Source organism: Carcharhinus amblyrhynchos, unplaced genomic scaffold, assembly GCF_965287045.1.
Source record: "Carcharhinus amblyrhynchos unplaced genomic scaffold, sCarAmb.v2.hapA scaffold_45, whole genome shotgun sequence".
NCBI lineage: Eukaryota > Metazoa > Chordata > Chondrichthyes > Carcharhiniformes > Carcharhinidae > Carcharhinus > Carcharhinus amblyrhynchos.
Window position 1 is genome coordinate 2,893,742 of NW_027649786.1, and position 15,237 is coordinate 2,908,978.

The window sequence follows — 15,237 nt, forward strand, 5'->3', positions numbered from 1 at the left end:
TGATGGCAGCAGGGAAGAAGTTATTCTTGAGTTGGTTGGTACATGACCTCAGACTTTTATATCCTCTTCCCAATGGAAGAAGGTGGAAGAGAGAATGTCCGGGGTGCGGGGGGTCCTTAATTATGCTGGCTGCTTTGCCGAGGCAGTGGGAAGTGTAGACAGAGTCAATGGATGGGAGGCTGGTTTGAGTGATGGATTGGGCTACATTCATGACCTTTTGTAGTTCCTTGTGGTCTTGGGCAGAGCAGGAGCCCAGACCAAGCTGTGATACACCCAGAAAGAATGCTTTCTATGGTGCATCTGTAAAAGTTGGTGAGTGTCTTAGCGGACATGCCAAATTTCTTTGGCTTCCTGAAGAGCAGGAGGAGAGCGGCTGATCTTTCTGGTATTTCTGACAGTGAGGTGGGGCCCAGGGAATGCTGTTTTTTTTTGTTTAAATATAAATATAAAACACTAGGATATCTGAGGAAGGCCACTGGAACCAGCCAGTCCACCACGTACCTTGACCTGGAGCCGGTTGATATCGTTGGTGTGACAGATTTCCTGCGACTTCAGCTGCACCATCAGGGCAAACACCTTCTCTCGCCAGCGGGTCACCAGTGGTGGCCTCGTCCCACTGTCCCCGTCCTGGGCATCCGGCTTAGGCTGGCAACACAAAATGGGAAGAAATTCCAGCATTTACGCATGCTGCACACACAGAGAGATAGAATTCCTGACTCTCTCGCCCCACTGCCAATGCACAACCAGCTGTGGCTCTGTGGTCCACACACTGGCCTCGGAGTCAGAATGCCATGGGCTTACTGCCCCCCCCGCTGCCTCCCACTACCCATCCCAAAACTCACCCCCCTCCCCACCCCGCCAAAACAACCACCCCCCCAACAATCATCCCCACCCACCTTCATTGATTCAGGAATCTCCAGAGAAAAGGGAGTTAGCTTCTCCCTCTCTGCTGTGTCATAATCATCATAAAACAATTCACTTCCAATATACCCTTCCTTTCCTACGTTCAAGGAACTCACAAATAGTTGAAGCTGCCCATCCAGGCAGAGGGAGCGTTCCCTACGTTAACTCAGCAGGAAGAATACAAAAGCACTATATTATTTGAAATGGAGACATGGAGAGAGATTGCAGAACTCTTAAAGAAGGATCTTGGGAGAGACTTTGGATCCGAGGGCACAGCCTCAGAGTAAAGAACCTGGATAAGGAGGAATTTCTTCAGCCAGAGGGTGGTGAATCTGCGGATCTCTTTGCCACTGGGGAGGGCAGGTCACTGAGTGTCTTGAAGACAGAGATAGATAGGTTCTCGATTGGTAAGGGGATCAAAGGCTATGGGGAGAAGGCAGGAGAATGAGGATGAGAAACTTATCAGTCCTGATCGAATGATGGAGCAGACTCAATGGGCCAAATGGTCTTATTCTGCTCCTATGCCTTACATGAATCAGATAAAATCGGTGATTGGGAAGGTAAAGGGAATGTTGTTGTTTATTGCGAGGGCAATGGAGTATGAAAGTTGGGATGTTTTGGTGCAATTCTAAGTTTTAAGTTTATTTATTAGTGTCACAAGTATGCTTACATTAACACTGCAATGAAGTTACTGTGAAAATTCCCCTAATCTCCACACTCCGATGCCTGTTCGGGTACACTGAGGGAGAATTTAACATGGCCAATGTACCGAACCAACAGGTGTTTTGTAGAGGGTCTTGGTGAGACTGTAACTGCAGTATTGTGTACAGTTTTGGTCTATTTAAAAATGGATATAAATTAGAAGGAATTGCGAGAGAATTCACTGATTCCTGGGATGGGGGATTATTTTACAAGGGAAGGGTTGGGCAGACTGGGCTTGTATCCATTGCTATTTAGGAGATTGAGAGGCGATCTTATTGAAAGATATAAGATCCTGAGGGGGGACTTGACAGGAGGATGATAGCCCAGCCGTGGGAGAGAATAGAAGCAGGCTGTTTAAAATCAGGGCTGGAATTTTCCAGCCATTCCTGCCACAGCGGGAGTGTGGAAAGTCCGGTCTGAGGATCCCGCTGTTTTAGATGGAAGTGGGGATTATTTCACTTCTTTCAGAGCATCAGGACCTCCTTTCTCCAGAGAGCTGTGGGGGCTGGGTCAGTGAGTGTTTTTAAGGCAGAGCTGGATAGATTCCAGGTTAACGAGGTGGGGGGGAAGGTGTTTGGGGTAGGTGGGAATATGGGGTTGAGGTTACAATCAGATCAGCCACGACCTTATTAAATTATAGAATACCTACAGTACAGGAGACCATTCGACCCATCGAGCCTGCACCAACAACAATCCCACCCAGGTCCTATCCCCATAACCCCATGTATTTACCTAGCTAATCCCCCTGACACTAAGGGGCAATTTAGCACGGCCAATCCACTAAACCTGCATGTCTTTGGACATTAAGGGGCAATTTAGCATGACCAAGCCCCCTAACCCGTACATGTTTGGACACTAAGGAGCAAGTTAGCATGGCCAATCCATCTAACCTGCACATCTTTGGACTGTGGGAGGAAACCAGAGCACCCAGAGGAAACACACGCAGTCACGGCGAGAACGTGCAGACTTTGCACAGTGACCTGAACTGGAATCGAACCTGGGTCCCTGGCACTGTGTGGCAGCAGTGCTAACCACTGTGCCACCCTGCCCATGCGGAGCAGGCTCAAGGGGCTGAGTGGCCATTTCTATGCTTGCATGATCCTCAAAATTTAACCCTTTTAGCCCTGGTTCCGTTTTGGTGAACAGATATATATATATCACATGAACTTGGGAGAGCGAGGGGTGGACGTTCTCTTCACCGTCCTCAGTCCAGTACTGTCAATTATTTTCCAACCTGAATCCCCACGGTGAATTGAAATGAATTGTATGTGGGAGCCCGCTCTGTTGCTGGGTACCTTCCTGCTCTGGGCGCTCTCCTGGATGGCGAGGATTTCAGTTAGTGATCTCAGACGTACGTTCAGGAGTTCCGCTGTGGCTCTCAGTGTCTCTCGTTCCTTCTCCAGATGCTGTCAAATCAAAGCGGGTTACAATAGTAACTGGTCAGTCCAATGTGCACAAGGAAAGTTATAACCAACAGGGGAGGTGATGGCCTAGTGGTATTATCGCTTGACTATTTATCCAGAAACTCAGCTCATGTTCTGGGGATCCAGGTTCGAATCCCGCCACGACAAGATGATAGAATTGGAATTCAATTAAAAAATCTGGAATTAAGAATCTACTCATGACCCATTGTCGGATAAACCCATCTGGTTCACTCGAGCCCCCTGGGGAAGGAAATCTGCCGTCCTTACCCAGTCTGGTCTACATGTGACTCCAGAGCCACAATGGCTGCCCTCCAAGGGATGGGCAATAAATGCTGGCCAGCCAGCGATGCCCATGTCCCATGAATGAATAAACAAACCCTGCACCGCACAGGCTCCAGCAGTTCAAGAGGGCGACTCACCACCATCTTCTCAAGGGAAATGAACGATGGCCATTAAACACTGGCCAGTGATGACTCTATCCCACTGATCAACACATAGAAAATAGGAGGAGTCCCACTCCCCCACCCCCATATCCTTTCATCCCTTTTGCCCCAAGAGCTATATCTGACCCTTTCTTGAAAATATACAATATTTCAGCTTGCTACCTGTGGTGAGAATCCCACAGGCTAAAGTAACTTTCTGGGTTATTCTACAAAACAGAATCGATTCACCTGAATTGAACTTGCTCTCATTATTTGGCTCCAGTGGGATTAAATGTTGCTCTGTGTAATGAATGGCCAATCGTGCACGACTGAGATGAATCTACGCCAATAATCTTCATACTTGTTTCAGTCAACTAAAATTATGGTCTGGTCGAATGGGCAAGACCTGAGCAATTAGGCCCAACATGAAACTAGACATTTTAATTAATACAGCTAAAGATGCTTCTATGAGGTGAGCACAGGTCAAAACCCAACAGGGACACATATCAGAACTCTCTCGTATATTGAAGAGTGGGGGACTTCACCTAAACCCAAAACTAGAAACAAGACCTCTTACACATTGAATAGAGAGGCTCAGACTTTACAATGGAAGGGTCAATATAGCCCAAAACCCGTCAGGAGGTACTCAGCCAGAAGACGTTATGGTTGTGTATTCCCTAGTTTCAGCCAGACTCTTTGCTACTAAAGGGGGACATTAAGAAGTCTCACACCACCAGGTTTAAGTCCAACAGGTTTATCTGGAATCATCAGGTGATGGAGCAGCGCTCCAAAAGCTCGTGATGGCAAATAAACCTGTTGGACTTTAACCTGGTGTTGCGAGACTTCTTACTGTGACCACCCCAGTCCAATGCTAGCATCGCCACATCATTACTAAAGAGATATGTATACCTAGGATGGCCTGGCCTAAACTTATTGGGTGTTGTGATTCCAAACCGCACCACCTTCCCACCACCCCATTCACCCCATCAGCTGAAAGCCAGGGAACGTTCAAAGAAGGGAAGAGAGGAATAAAACAGCCAAATTCAAGGCAAACTCCAGCAAAGACTCCACAAAACCTACTGCGACCTGGGGCAATGCAAGAGGGTGTGCACGATTGGCCATTTATTACACAGAGCAATATTTAATCCCATTGGAGCCAAATAATGAGAGCAAGTTCAATTCAGGTGAATCAATTCTGTTTTGTAGAATAACCCAGAAAGTTATTTTAGCCTGTGGGATTCTCACCACAGATAGCAAGCTGAAATATTGTATATTTTCAAGAAAGGGTTAGATATAGCTCTTGGGGCAAAAGGGATGAAAGGATATGGGGGCTGGGGGCGGGGTGGGGGGGGGAAGTAGGAAAAGATTACTGAATTAATTGGTCATGATCATGAGTGGTAGTGTAGGCTTGATGGGCCGAATGGCCTACTCCTCCTATTTTCTATGTTGCTGTGTATTGATCAGTGGGATGGAGGCATCGCTGGCCAGACGCAGTGTTTAACGGCCATCGCTCATTTCCCTTCGTGATAAGAACACTCAGTTCATCTGTCGCCATGAGTCAGTGAATTGAATCCAACAACCCAATCGATTCCACCAGATTGGGAAATAGCTATTCCTCAGGCGATTAGCCTAATTTGGGAAAAGTTAACAATCTATTGTGTATGTCTCTTTAATCAGTAAGGCTAAGTTTGAAGAAAAGTCCTTTGTCTCATAAAATAAAGGCTCGAGTGAGTGCAATAAACTGGCCAAAGTGGCTGTATACAATATTGCACAGACAATAAGCACACCAGCCAGACTAACCTGCACCTTGTTACTCAGCTCCTCCTTCTCCTGCCGGGATTCCTCCAGCTGTTTCTCATCCGGCACCAGCTGTCCGATGTAGGTGCGGAGTTGATGGATCAGGGAATTCTGCGATTCTAACTGGTGCTTTGTTTTACTGAAACGGGGAAAGAAAGGAAGAGGTGGCTACGTAACGGGCACTTCTCACACGGCCTGGACAAGCTCCGAAAGTGTCTCGCCACCGACTGATTATTCCTGAGTTACGGCACGAACGAGCACGGGTGCGAATCCAACACAGCAAGATCCCAAATGCAACAAGGAGAGAAATGCAAAGTTCACCCATTTCGGTGGTGGTGGGTGAGGGAGGAGTGTTGGCCAGCACGTGAGAAGTCGGAGCAGGACTGGGCCATTTGGCCCTTCGCGCCTGTTATACCAGGTGTTGAGATCACGGCTGATTTTCTACCTCAATTCCAACTTCTTACGGTATTTCCTGATATCTAAAAAATCGAACCACCTCTGCCTTGAGTGTCTGGCGTGATTCAGCATCTGCTGAGAATTTCAAAGATTCAAAAACTTCTAGAGAAGATGTTTCTCCTCATTTCCATTCTAAATGGACGATAGGGAGGCAGTGACAGTGTGGCATTTGTTTGTGCGATATGGGCGTCACTGGATTTATTTTCCATTCCTAATTGCCCCTTGAGAGGGTGGTGATGTGCCTCTGCCTTCTCACACTGCTCCAGCCCGTGTTGTAAATAGCTGATACTATCTGGGTTACATTTGCTCCCTCTCATTCTCGATCCATTAGTTGAGAGGGACTGTTTATATCCAGTCTGTCCACACCCCTCTTCTTTTTTATAAACACCTCTATCAAATCTCCTTCTCTGAGGAGAACAGCCCCAAGCTTTTCCCCAATCCATTCACATTACTGAAGTTCCTTATCCCTGGAACCATTATAGAATCCTTACAGTGCAGGAGAAGGCCATTTCGCTCATTGAGCCTGCACTGACAGCAAACTTACCCAGGCTCTATCCCCTGACACTAACGGGCTAATTCCCCTGACACTAAGGGGCAATTTAGCACAGCCAACCCACTTAAGCTGCACATCTTTGGACACTAAGGAGCAACTTAGCATGGCCAATCCACCTAACCTGCACATCTTTGGAGTGTGGGAGGAAACTGGAGCACCCGGAGGAAACCCACGCAGACACAAAGAAAATGTGCAAAGTCCACACAGACCTGAGGCTGGAATTGAACCCGAGTCCCTGGCACTGTGAGGCAGCGATGCTAACCCACTGTGCCAACCTATTCCTAAAGGGTAGTGCCCAATAGAGGCCAAAGGTAATTTTCCTACACTGATGTCGTGTGTAGACCACCAGGCCGTGAAGTCAAGTTTCTGAAGATTGTTGAGATTCACAAACTGTGGGGGCTGTGGTGCAGTGGTGAGCTCACTGGACTAGCAATCCAGAGTAACGCTCTGGGTTTAAATCCCACCACGGCAGCTAGTGGGAATTTGAATTCAATAAAAATCAGGAATTAATCTAATCTACTGATGACCATGAAACCATTCTGATTGTCGGAAAAACCCACCTGGTTCACCAATGTCCTTTGGGGAAGGAAATCTGCTGCCCTCACCAGTCTGGCCTACATGTGACCCCAGAGGCACAGCAATATGGTTGACTCTTAACTGCCCTCCAAGGGTAACTAGAGATGGGCAATCAATGCTAATCTTCTTCAGTGACATCCACATTCCATGAAAGAATAAAGAAGTGATCTTATTGAATGGCGGAGAGAGGTTTGATGGGCCGAGTGGCCTATCCCTAGCCTGTATGAAATTAAAACCATGGCCTCTGGAGCCCCAAGGAGAGAACACAGCGAACGCAGCTGAACTGACACAATCAGCAGACTCGCTTACCTCAGATCCTCCTGCAAGGTGTCCCGCTCCTGACTCACTACCTCGAGCTTCTCTCTGAACTGCGCCGTGTCCCGCTGCCCTTTCTCTCGGCTCAGCCTCAGCTCTTCCTCCAGTTCAGTCACCATTTCCCGCAAGGCCGTGCAATCTTTGCCATGACAGTCCGCAGGGTGCGAGTGCTGCTGGGACGAGACGTGGCAGATTAGAAAGACGGTGGGGCCCATACTAACTCATCCATCCATAAAGTGAAACCACATCTCCCCACCCCACCCCCCACCACGCTGCAGCTTCTGGAGGGCTCTCAAACAAAGTCTGTGTTTTCAACCTCTTCATTCAACCCAAGAATCCATTTCATGTTGTCAGGAAATTGAGAGTCAGAGAGATTTACAGAATGGAAACAGGCCCTTCAGTTCAACTTGTCCATGTTTTAACCACCAAGCTAGTCCCAATTGCCCACGTTTGGTCCATATCCCTCTATACCCATCTTACCCATGTAACTGTCTAAATGGGTTTTAAAATTGTACCCGCCTCTACTGCTACCTCTGGCAGCTCATTCCAGACACTCCCCACCCTCTATGTGAACAAATCGCCCCTCTGGGGCCTTTGGATCTCTCCCCTCTCACCTTAAACCTAAGCCTGCTAGTTTTAGACTCCCCTACCTTTGGGAAAAGATGCTGACTATCTAGCGATCTATGCCCCACATTATTTTATAGACCCCAATGAGATCATTCCTAAGTCTCCCAGTCTATCCAGCCTCTCCTTATAACTCAAACCATCAAATCCCGGTAGCGTCCTAGTAAATCTCTTCGGCACTCTTTCTAACTTAATAACATCCTTTACTGTTGAGAAAAGCATGGACGTTAGCGAACTTGGAAAAATAAATAGTGATGTCTTAAGGAGTGAACGTATTACAGAGAAAGAGGTGCTGGAAATCCTAAAGTGCATCAAATTAGATAAATCCCTGGGACCTGATGACGTGTATCCCAGGACATTGTGGGAGGCTAGGGAGGAAATTGCGGGTCCCCTAGCCAAGATATCTGAATCATCAATAGTCACGGGTGAGGTGCCTGAAGATTGGAGAGTGGCAAATGTTGTACCTTTGTTTAAAAAGGGCTGCAGGGAAAAGCCTGGGAACTACAGGCCAGTGAGCCTCACATCTGTGGTGGGTAAATTGTTGGAAGGTATTTTGAGAGACAGGATCTACAGGCATTTAGAGACAGTCAGCATGGCTTTGTGAGTGGAAAATCATGACTCACAAATTTGACTGAGTTTTTTGAAGGGGTAACTAAGAAGGTAGATGAGGGCAGTGCAGTTGATGTTGTCTACATGGACTTTAGCAAAACCTTTGACAAGGTACCGCATGGTAAGTTGTTGCATAAGGTTAAATCTCACAGGATCCAGGGTGAGGGATCTAAATGGATACAAAATTGGCTTCTTGACAGAAGCCAGAGTGTTGTTATAGAGGGTTTTTTCCAAACTGGAAGTCTGTGACAAGCGGTGTGCCTCAGGGATCGGTGCTGGGTCCACTGTAATTTGTCATTTATATTAATGATTTGGATGAGGATATAGGAGGCATGGTTAGTAAGTTTGCAGATGACATCAAGGTTGGTGACATAGTGGACAGTGAAGTAAGTTATCTCCGATTGCAATGGGATTTTGATCAATTGGGCCAGTGGGCTGATGAATGGCAGATGGAGTTTAATTTAGATAAATGCAAGGTGATGAATTTTGGTAGATCGAACCAGGGCAGGACTCAGTCAGTTAATGGTAGAGCACTGGGGAGAATTATAGAACAAAGAGATCTCGGGGTACATGTTCGTAAATCTTTGGAAGTGGAGTCACAGGTGGACAGAGTGGTGAAGAAGGCATTCGTCATGCTTGGTTTCATTGGTCAGAACACTGAATACAGGAGTTGGGACATCTTGTTGAAGTTGTACAAGACATTGGTAAGGCCACACTTGGAATACTGTGTACAGTTCTAGTTATCCTATTATATAAAGGATATTATTAAACTAGAAAGAGTGCAGAAAAGATTTACTAGGATACTACCGGAACTTGATGGTTTGAGTTATAAGGAGATGCTGGATGGACTGTGACTTTTTTCTCTGGGAGCATAGAAGGCTGAGGGATGATTTTATAGAGATCTATAAAATAATGAGGGGCACAGATCACCTAGATAGTCAATATCTTTTCCCAAAGGTAGGGGAGTCTAAAACTAGAGGGCATAGGTTTAAGGTGAGAGGGAACAGATACAAAAGTGTACAGAGGGGCAATTTTTTCACACAGAGGGTGGTGAGGTCTGGAACAAGCTGCGAGATATTAGTTGAGGCAGGTATAATTTTGTCTTTTAAAAAGCATTTAGACAGTTACGTGGGTAAGGTGGGTATGGAGGGATATGGGCCAAATGCGGGCAATTGGGATTAGCCTAGGGCTTTAATAAAAAAAGGGTGGCATGGACAAGTTGGGCCGAAGAGCCTATTTCCATGCTGTAAACCTCTATGACTTGCAAACCAACTCCTTGTGATTCTTGCAGGACACCCAGGTCCCTCTGCACAGCAGCATGCTGCAAATTTTTACCAATTTAGTAATAGTCCACTTCGCTGTTATTCCTACCAAAATGGATGACTTCACATTTACCAACATTGTACTCCATCTGCCAGGTCCTCGCCCACTCACTTAGACTATCTATATCTCTTTGCACTCTTTCAGCATCCTCTGCACACTTTGCTCTGCCACTCATCATAATGTCATGTGCGAATTTTAACACACTACACTTGATCCCCAACTCCAAATCATCTATGCAAGTCGTAAACAATTACGGTTCCAACACTGATTCCTGAGGCACACCATTAGTCACTGGCCACCAACCAGAAAAACATCCATTTACCCCGACTCTTTGCTTCCTGTTAGTTAGCAACAGATTCTGCAGGGACAGATTCTCAAGTATTTTTAAGTGTGTAAAGTGTTCTTGAGTACGTAAATGTTATTTTATGCATTATTTAATAGATATTTACGTGGAATATTTAAAATCATCAGAAATGGTCTGGGATTTACCTGTCCTGACTTCAGATCACTCCTCACCATAAACAAATTGCAAACGGTTTGGCAGCTTGTTCCAAGTTTCCTTCTGGGATTCGGGCAGCCAGGAACTTACTATCTGATGTGCCACTACAATGAGAAACAGGTGCAGCAGTAGACTATTCAGCCTGTCGGGCCTGACCCACTCTTTCATACAACCATGACTAATCTTGGGCTTCAACTTCACATTCCTGACTGCACATGTTGAGTGGAGTTGAAGATTATTGTAATCAGACATGATCTCATTGAACAGAACAGATTTGATGGGTTCAATGGCCTACTTCTGCTCCTACGTTTGGTATAATAGTTGAATACCTCTGTTGTGCATTGATATTGCTCGTCCTGTATCCTGGTGATCTGTAACAGGCTGTCTTTGCTCTTTGCTGCAGCGTGCTTGGCCAACTCCCCCTGCAGAGCTGACAGCTCCTGCCGGTAGCGCTCCCTCAGCTCTTCTAGCTCGCCTGTCAGCTGCTCGGCCTCCTCGGCCCAGCGGGCCTGCTCCAATGCCAGCTGCCTCTTCAGGTGCTGGGTTTCAGCCCGGTGCTGACTCTCTGTCTGATCCGCTTCGGCCTGGCACTTCAGCCGCAGCTGAGCGGCCTCCAGCTTCTGCTCCCGCATCTCAGCCCTCAGCTCCCCCAGTTGCTCGCCTAGCCGTGCCACCAGGCTGTCCTTCTGTCCGATGGTGGCTGCCTGTCCCTCCACCGTGCCCCTCAGTAGCCTCGCCTCCGCCATCAGGCGGTGGATTTCCCGGGTCTGCGCAGCCACAATCTCCGTCTGGTTGGCCAGCTCCCTGGAAAGCTCGGGGTCCGTCTGCTGGTCCACGGACCTGCACGGATCAGGAATAAGAAAACACGTGATGATACAAACACTACAGAGGCTGAGAATCTGAAATAAAGACAGAAAACGCTGCGAATACTCAGCAGGACAGGCAGCATCTGTGGAAGGAGTTAATGTTCAATGAACCACCTCTGCTTCTCTTTCTCTCCACAGACGCTGCCTGTCCTGCATTTTTCGCTTTCAGAAGAAATGAAACAGATATTCTGGATTTCAGCTGCTCATTATGAGAATCACAGAATCCCTACAGTGCAGAAGAGGCTATTCAGCCCAATAAGTCTGCACTGACCCTCCAAAAGAGCACCCTACCTAGGTCCAATCACCCACCCTAACCCCGTAACCTCACACTAAGGCACCTAACCTACACAGCTTTGCACACCAAGGGGCAATTTAGCATGGCCAATCCACCTAACCTGCACACCAATCCACCTAACCTGCATATCTTTGGACACCAAGGGGCAATTTAGCATGGCCAATCTACCTAACCTGCACATCTTTGGACATCAAGGGGCAATTTAGCACGGCTAATCCATCTAACCTGCACATCTTTGGACACCAAGGGGCAATTTAGCATGGCCAATCCACCTAACCTGCACATCTTTGGACACCAAGGGGCAATTTAGCATGGCCAATCCACCTAACCTACACATCTTGGAACACTAAGCAGGCAATTTATCATGGCCAAATCATCTAACCTTCAAAGTGTGGGAGGAAACCAGAGCAACTGGAGGAAACATATACAGAACACGGGGAGAACGTGCAGACTCCAAACAGACAGTGACCCAAGCCGGAAATTGAACCTGGATCCCTGGCATCCAGGAGAACTTCCCTGGAATTATTGTGCCCAGGATTTCAGCTCTGTCCAATTGCAATGCGAGCAAAAGTGACATTCCCTCAACACTGCAGGGAGAGACAAACTGCTGTGCACAAGACATGCATATCTGCAATGGTAATCTTAAAGGAGCTGCACGGTGCGACAAAGACACAGTGAAAGGGCTTTAAAGGGAATTGTCCAGCGACACATGGCATCTACAGCACAGAAACAGGTCATTCGGCCCAACTGCTCTCTGCTTGTGCTAATGCTCTACATGAGGCAGCACAGTGGCAGAGTGCCTAGCACTACTGCCTCACAGCGCCAGAGACCCAGGTTTGATTCCCAGCTTGGGTCCCTGTCCGTGTGAGGTTTACACATTCTCCCCAAGACTGAGTCTCCTCCAGCTGCTCTGGTTTCCTCCACACTCCATAGATGTGTTGGTTTGGTGGATGGGCCATGCTAAATTACCCTAGTGTTGGGGAATTAGCAGGGTAAATACATGGGGTTATGTGGGGTTGGGCCTGGGTGGGTTGCTCTGTTGAAGAGTCAGTGCAGGCTTGATGGGCTGAATGGCCTCCTTATGCACTGGAGGGATTCCAAGAGCTTCGTGATACGGCTGAAGACCGACAGACTTGGTAAAGAAAGGCCATGCACCCCCCATTCCCCGGATACGCAATGTACCTGGCTCTGCCGGGAAGCTTTTCTGGCTCCTTCCCTGTGCGCTCTCTGTAGTCGTCCCTGTTTGATGCCCTCTGCATCTCCTTCAGGCGGCTGTTTTCTTGCTGCAGTTCCAGGATTTCCTTGGTAGCCTTGGCCAGAGCAGCCCAGGGCTCTGGGTCCACAGATGGTGGGGCGGGGCGGCGACCCTCAAAGTGCGACGGAGGAATCAGTCCCTCCGCTCCTGGTGATAGGAAAGAGGTTCCGTTAATAAAAACCCCAATAACAGGCCTCTGGGAGAGCAGAATCTCTAAATCCTGCACTCAGCTCTGGCTCAAATCCTCCTCCTAAAACATAATCTATTGACTGAAGTCTAAAAATAATACGACATCATTATACCTCCTTCCTTCCGATCTGGGGAACCCTGTTGTGAAGTTTTTTTTCTCCAAAGCCTGATGTTGTTAACATCCCATAATCTTTGATTTGTTTTTATTTGATTTACTGTCACATGTATTAGCGTACAGTAAAAAATATTGTTTCTTTCAATCTATTCAGACAAAGCATACCATTTACAGAGAAGGAAGGGAGAGGGTGCAGAATGTAGTGTTACAGTCACAGCGAGGGTGTAGAGAAAGATCAACTTAATGCGAGGTAGGTCCATTCAAAAGTCTAACGGCAGCAGAGAAGAAGCTGTTCTTGATTTGGTTGGTACGTGATCTCAGACTTTTGTATCTTTTTCCCGATGGAAGGTAATGGAAGAGATGCATGGGTTCTTAATTATGATGGCTGCTTTGTCGAGGCAGTAGGCAGTATAGACAGAGTCAATGGATGGGAGGCTTGTTTCCATGATGGATTGGGCTACATTCACGACCTTTTGTAGTTCCTTGCTGCCTTGGGCAGAGCAGGAGCCCATACCAAGCTGTGACACAACCAGAAAGAATGCTTTCTATGGAGCATCTACAAAAGTTGGTGAGAGTCGTAGCTGACATGCCAAATTTCCTTAGTCTTCTGAGAAAGTGGGCTAACAAAAACTGCCCCTTTTTTAAGCCTCCCTTCATGCCTGTCTGTGCTCTTTCATATCAGACACAGCCTGGTCAATCTTGGCTGCTCTCTGTCAAGCTCAAGCCTCAATATCTATCCTAAAGTCTGAGTTCACAGTGCAACAACTCAGATTTTACTAAAACATTTTCACAATTATTCAACTGGCTATATTCAAATTCTGGGTCTAATTTCTAAAACAATTCCCTCCGTCTCATTTCTAGGTACAACGCATTTGTAGATCCAAATAACACAGGCATTTCTCAGATGGACATCTATCACATATATCCCTATCTCAGGGATCTGCATACATCTATATCTCAGATAGTTATAGAACTACAGCGTATATCTGTGTCTCAGGGATCTATATATCCACTCTCACTAAATCTATATCTCAGGGGTCCCATCTCACTTTGCCTCAGGTATCTATCTGTACATCTGCCAGTATATCCATAACAGAGATAAGCAAACACACACTCAATATGTAGACTTAAACCCCCTACATCTAGGGCAACATCTACCTTATATTAAGTTGATCTTTCTCTGCACCCTAGCTATGACAGTACCACTACATTCCGCACTCTCTCCTTTCTTTCTCTTTGAGTAGTATGCTTCATCTGGGATTTATATACATCGGAGATTTACAGGGGTTTATATATACATACATATCAATCAATTATATATATGTATGTGTGTGTGGGGGGGGTCTATAGGGGCTTATATGTATATCAGTGATCTATAGGGTTTGTATACTTCAATGATCTATAAGGATTTATATGCATCAGGGTTCTATAGGTGTTCATATACACATATTTCAGTGATCTATAGGGGTTTATATATATCAGGGATTGATAGGGGTTATATATTCACATATGTATATCAGGAATCTATAGGGGTTTATACATCATGGAGTCTGTACGGGAATTACATATGTGATCTATATGGGGTTTATATAAATCGGGGATCTATCAGTGTTTACATACATCGGGAATTTATAGGGGTTTTATATATATATATGCATCAGGAATCTATAGGGGTTTATATATAATCAAGGATATATAGGGGTTTATAAATATATATAAGAGATCTATAGGGGTTTATATATATCAGGGATCTATAGGGGTTTATAATCAAGGATCTATACAGGAATATATATATATAAAATCAGGGATCTATAGGGGTTTATATATAATCAGGGATCTATAGAGTTTATATATATATATAATTAGGGATCTATAGGGTTTATATATATAATCAGGGATCTATAGGGGTTTATATATAATCAGGGATCTATAGGAGTTTATATATATAATCAGGGATCTATAGGGGTTTATATATATCAGGGATCTATAGGGGTTTATATATATATCAGGGATCTATAGGGATTTATATATATATATCAGGGATCTACAGGGATTTATATATATATATCAGGGATCTATAGGGATTTATATATATATCAGGGATCTATAGGGATTTATATATATATATCAGGGATTTATAGGGATTTATATATATATCAGGGATCTATAGGGGTTTATATATATATATCAGGGATCTATAGGGATTTATATATATACATATCAGGGATCTATAGGGGTTTATATATATATATCAGGGATCTATAGGGATTTATATATATATCAGGGATCTATAGGGGTTTATATATATATCAGG

General features: G+C 45.8%; 1 protein-coding gene across 1 annotated transcript in view; it reads right to left on the reverse strand.

Annotated features, from left to right (window-relative positions):
* cchcr1 (coiled-coil alpha-helical rod protein 1) overlaps positions 1 to 15,237 on the reverse strand; it is a 40,592-nt gene that overhangs the window by 23,708 nt on the left and 1,647 nt on the right. Inside the window, exons 2-7 of the mRNA XM_080182035.1 lie at positions 12,547 to 12,766; positions 10,533 to 11,043; positions 7,143 to 7,321; positions 5,252 to 5,387; positions 2,901 to 3,011; positions 502 to 645 (exon numbers count right to left, since the gene is read on the reverse strand). Coding sequence (XP_080038161.1) covers positions 502 to 645; positions 2,901 to 3,011; positions 5,252 to 5,387; positions 7,143 to 7,321; positions 10,533 to 11,043; positions 12,547 to 12,766 — 1,301 coding nt within the window. The remainder of the gene's footprint in view (positions 1 to 501; positions 646 to 2,900; positions 3,012 to 5,251; positions 5,388 to 7,142; positions 7,322 to 10,532; positions 11,044 to 12,546; positions 12,767 to 15,237) is intronic.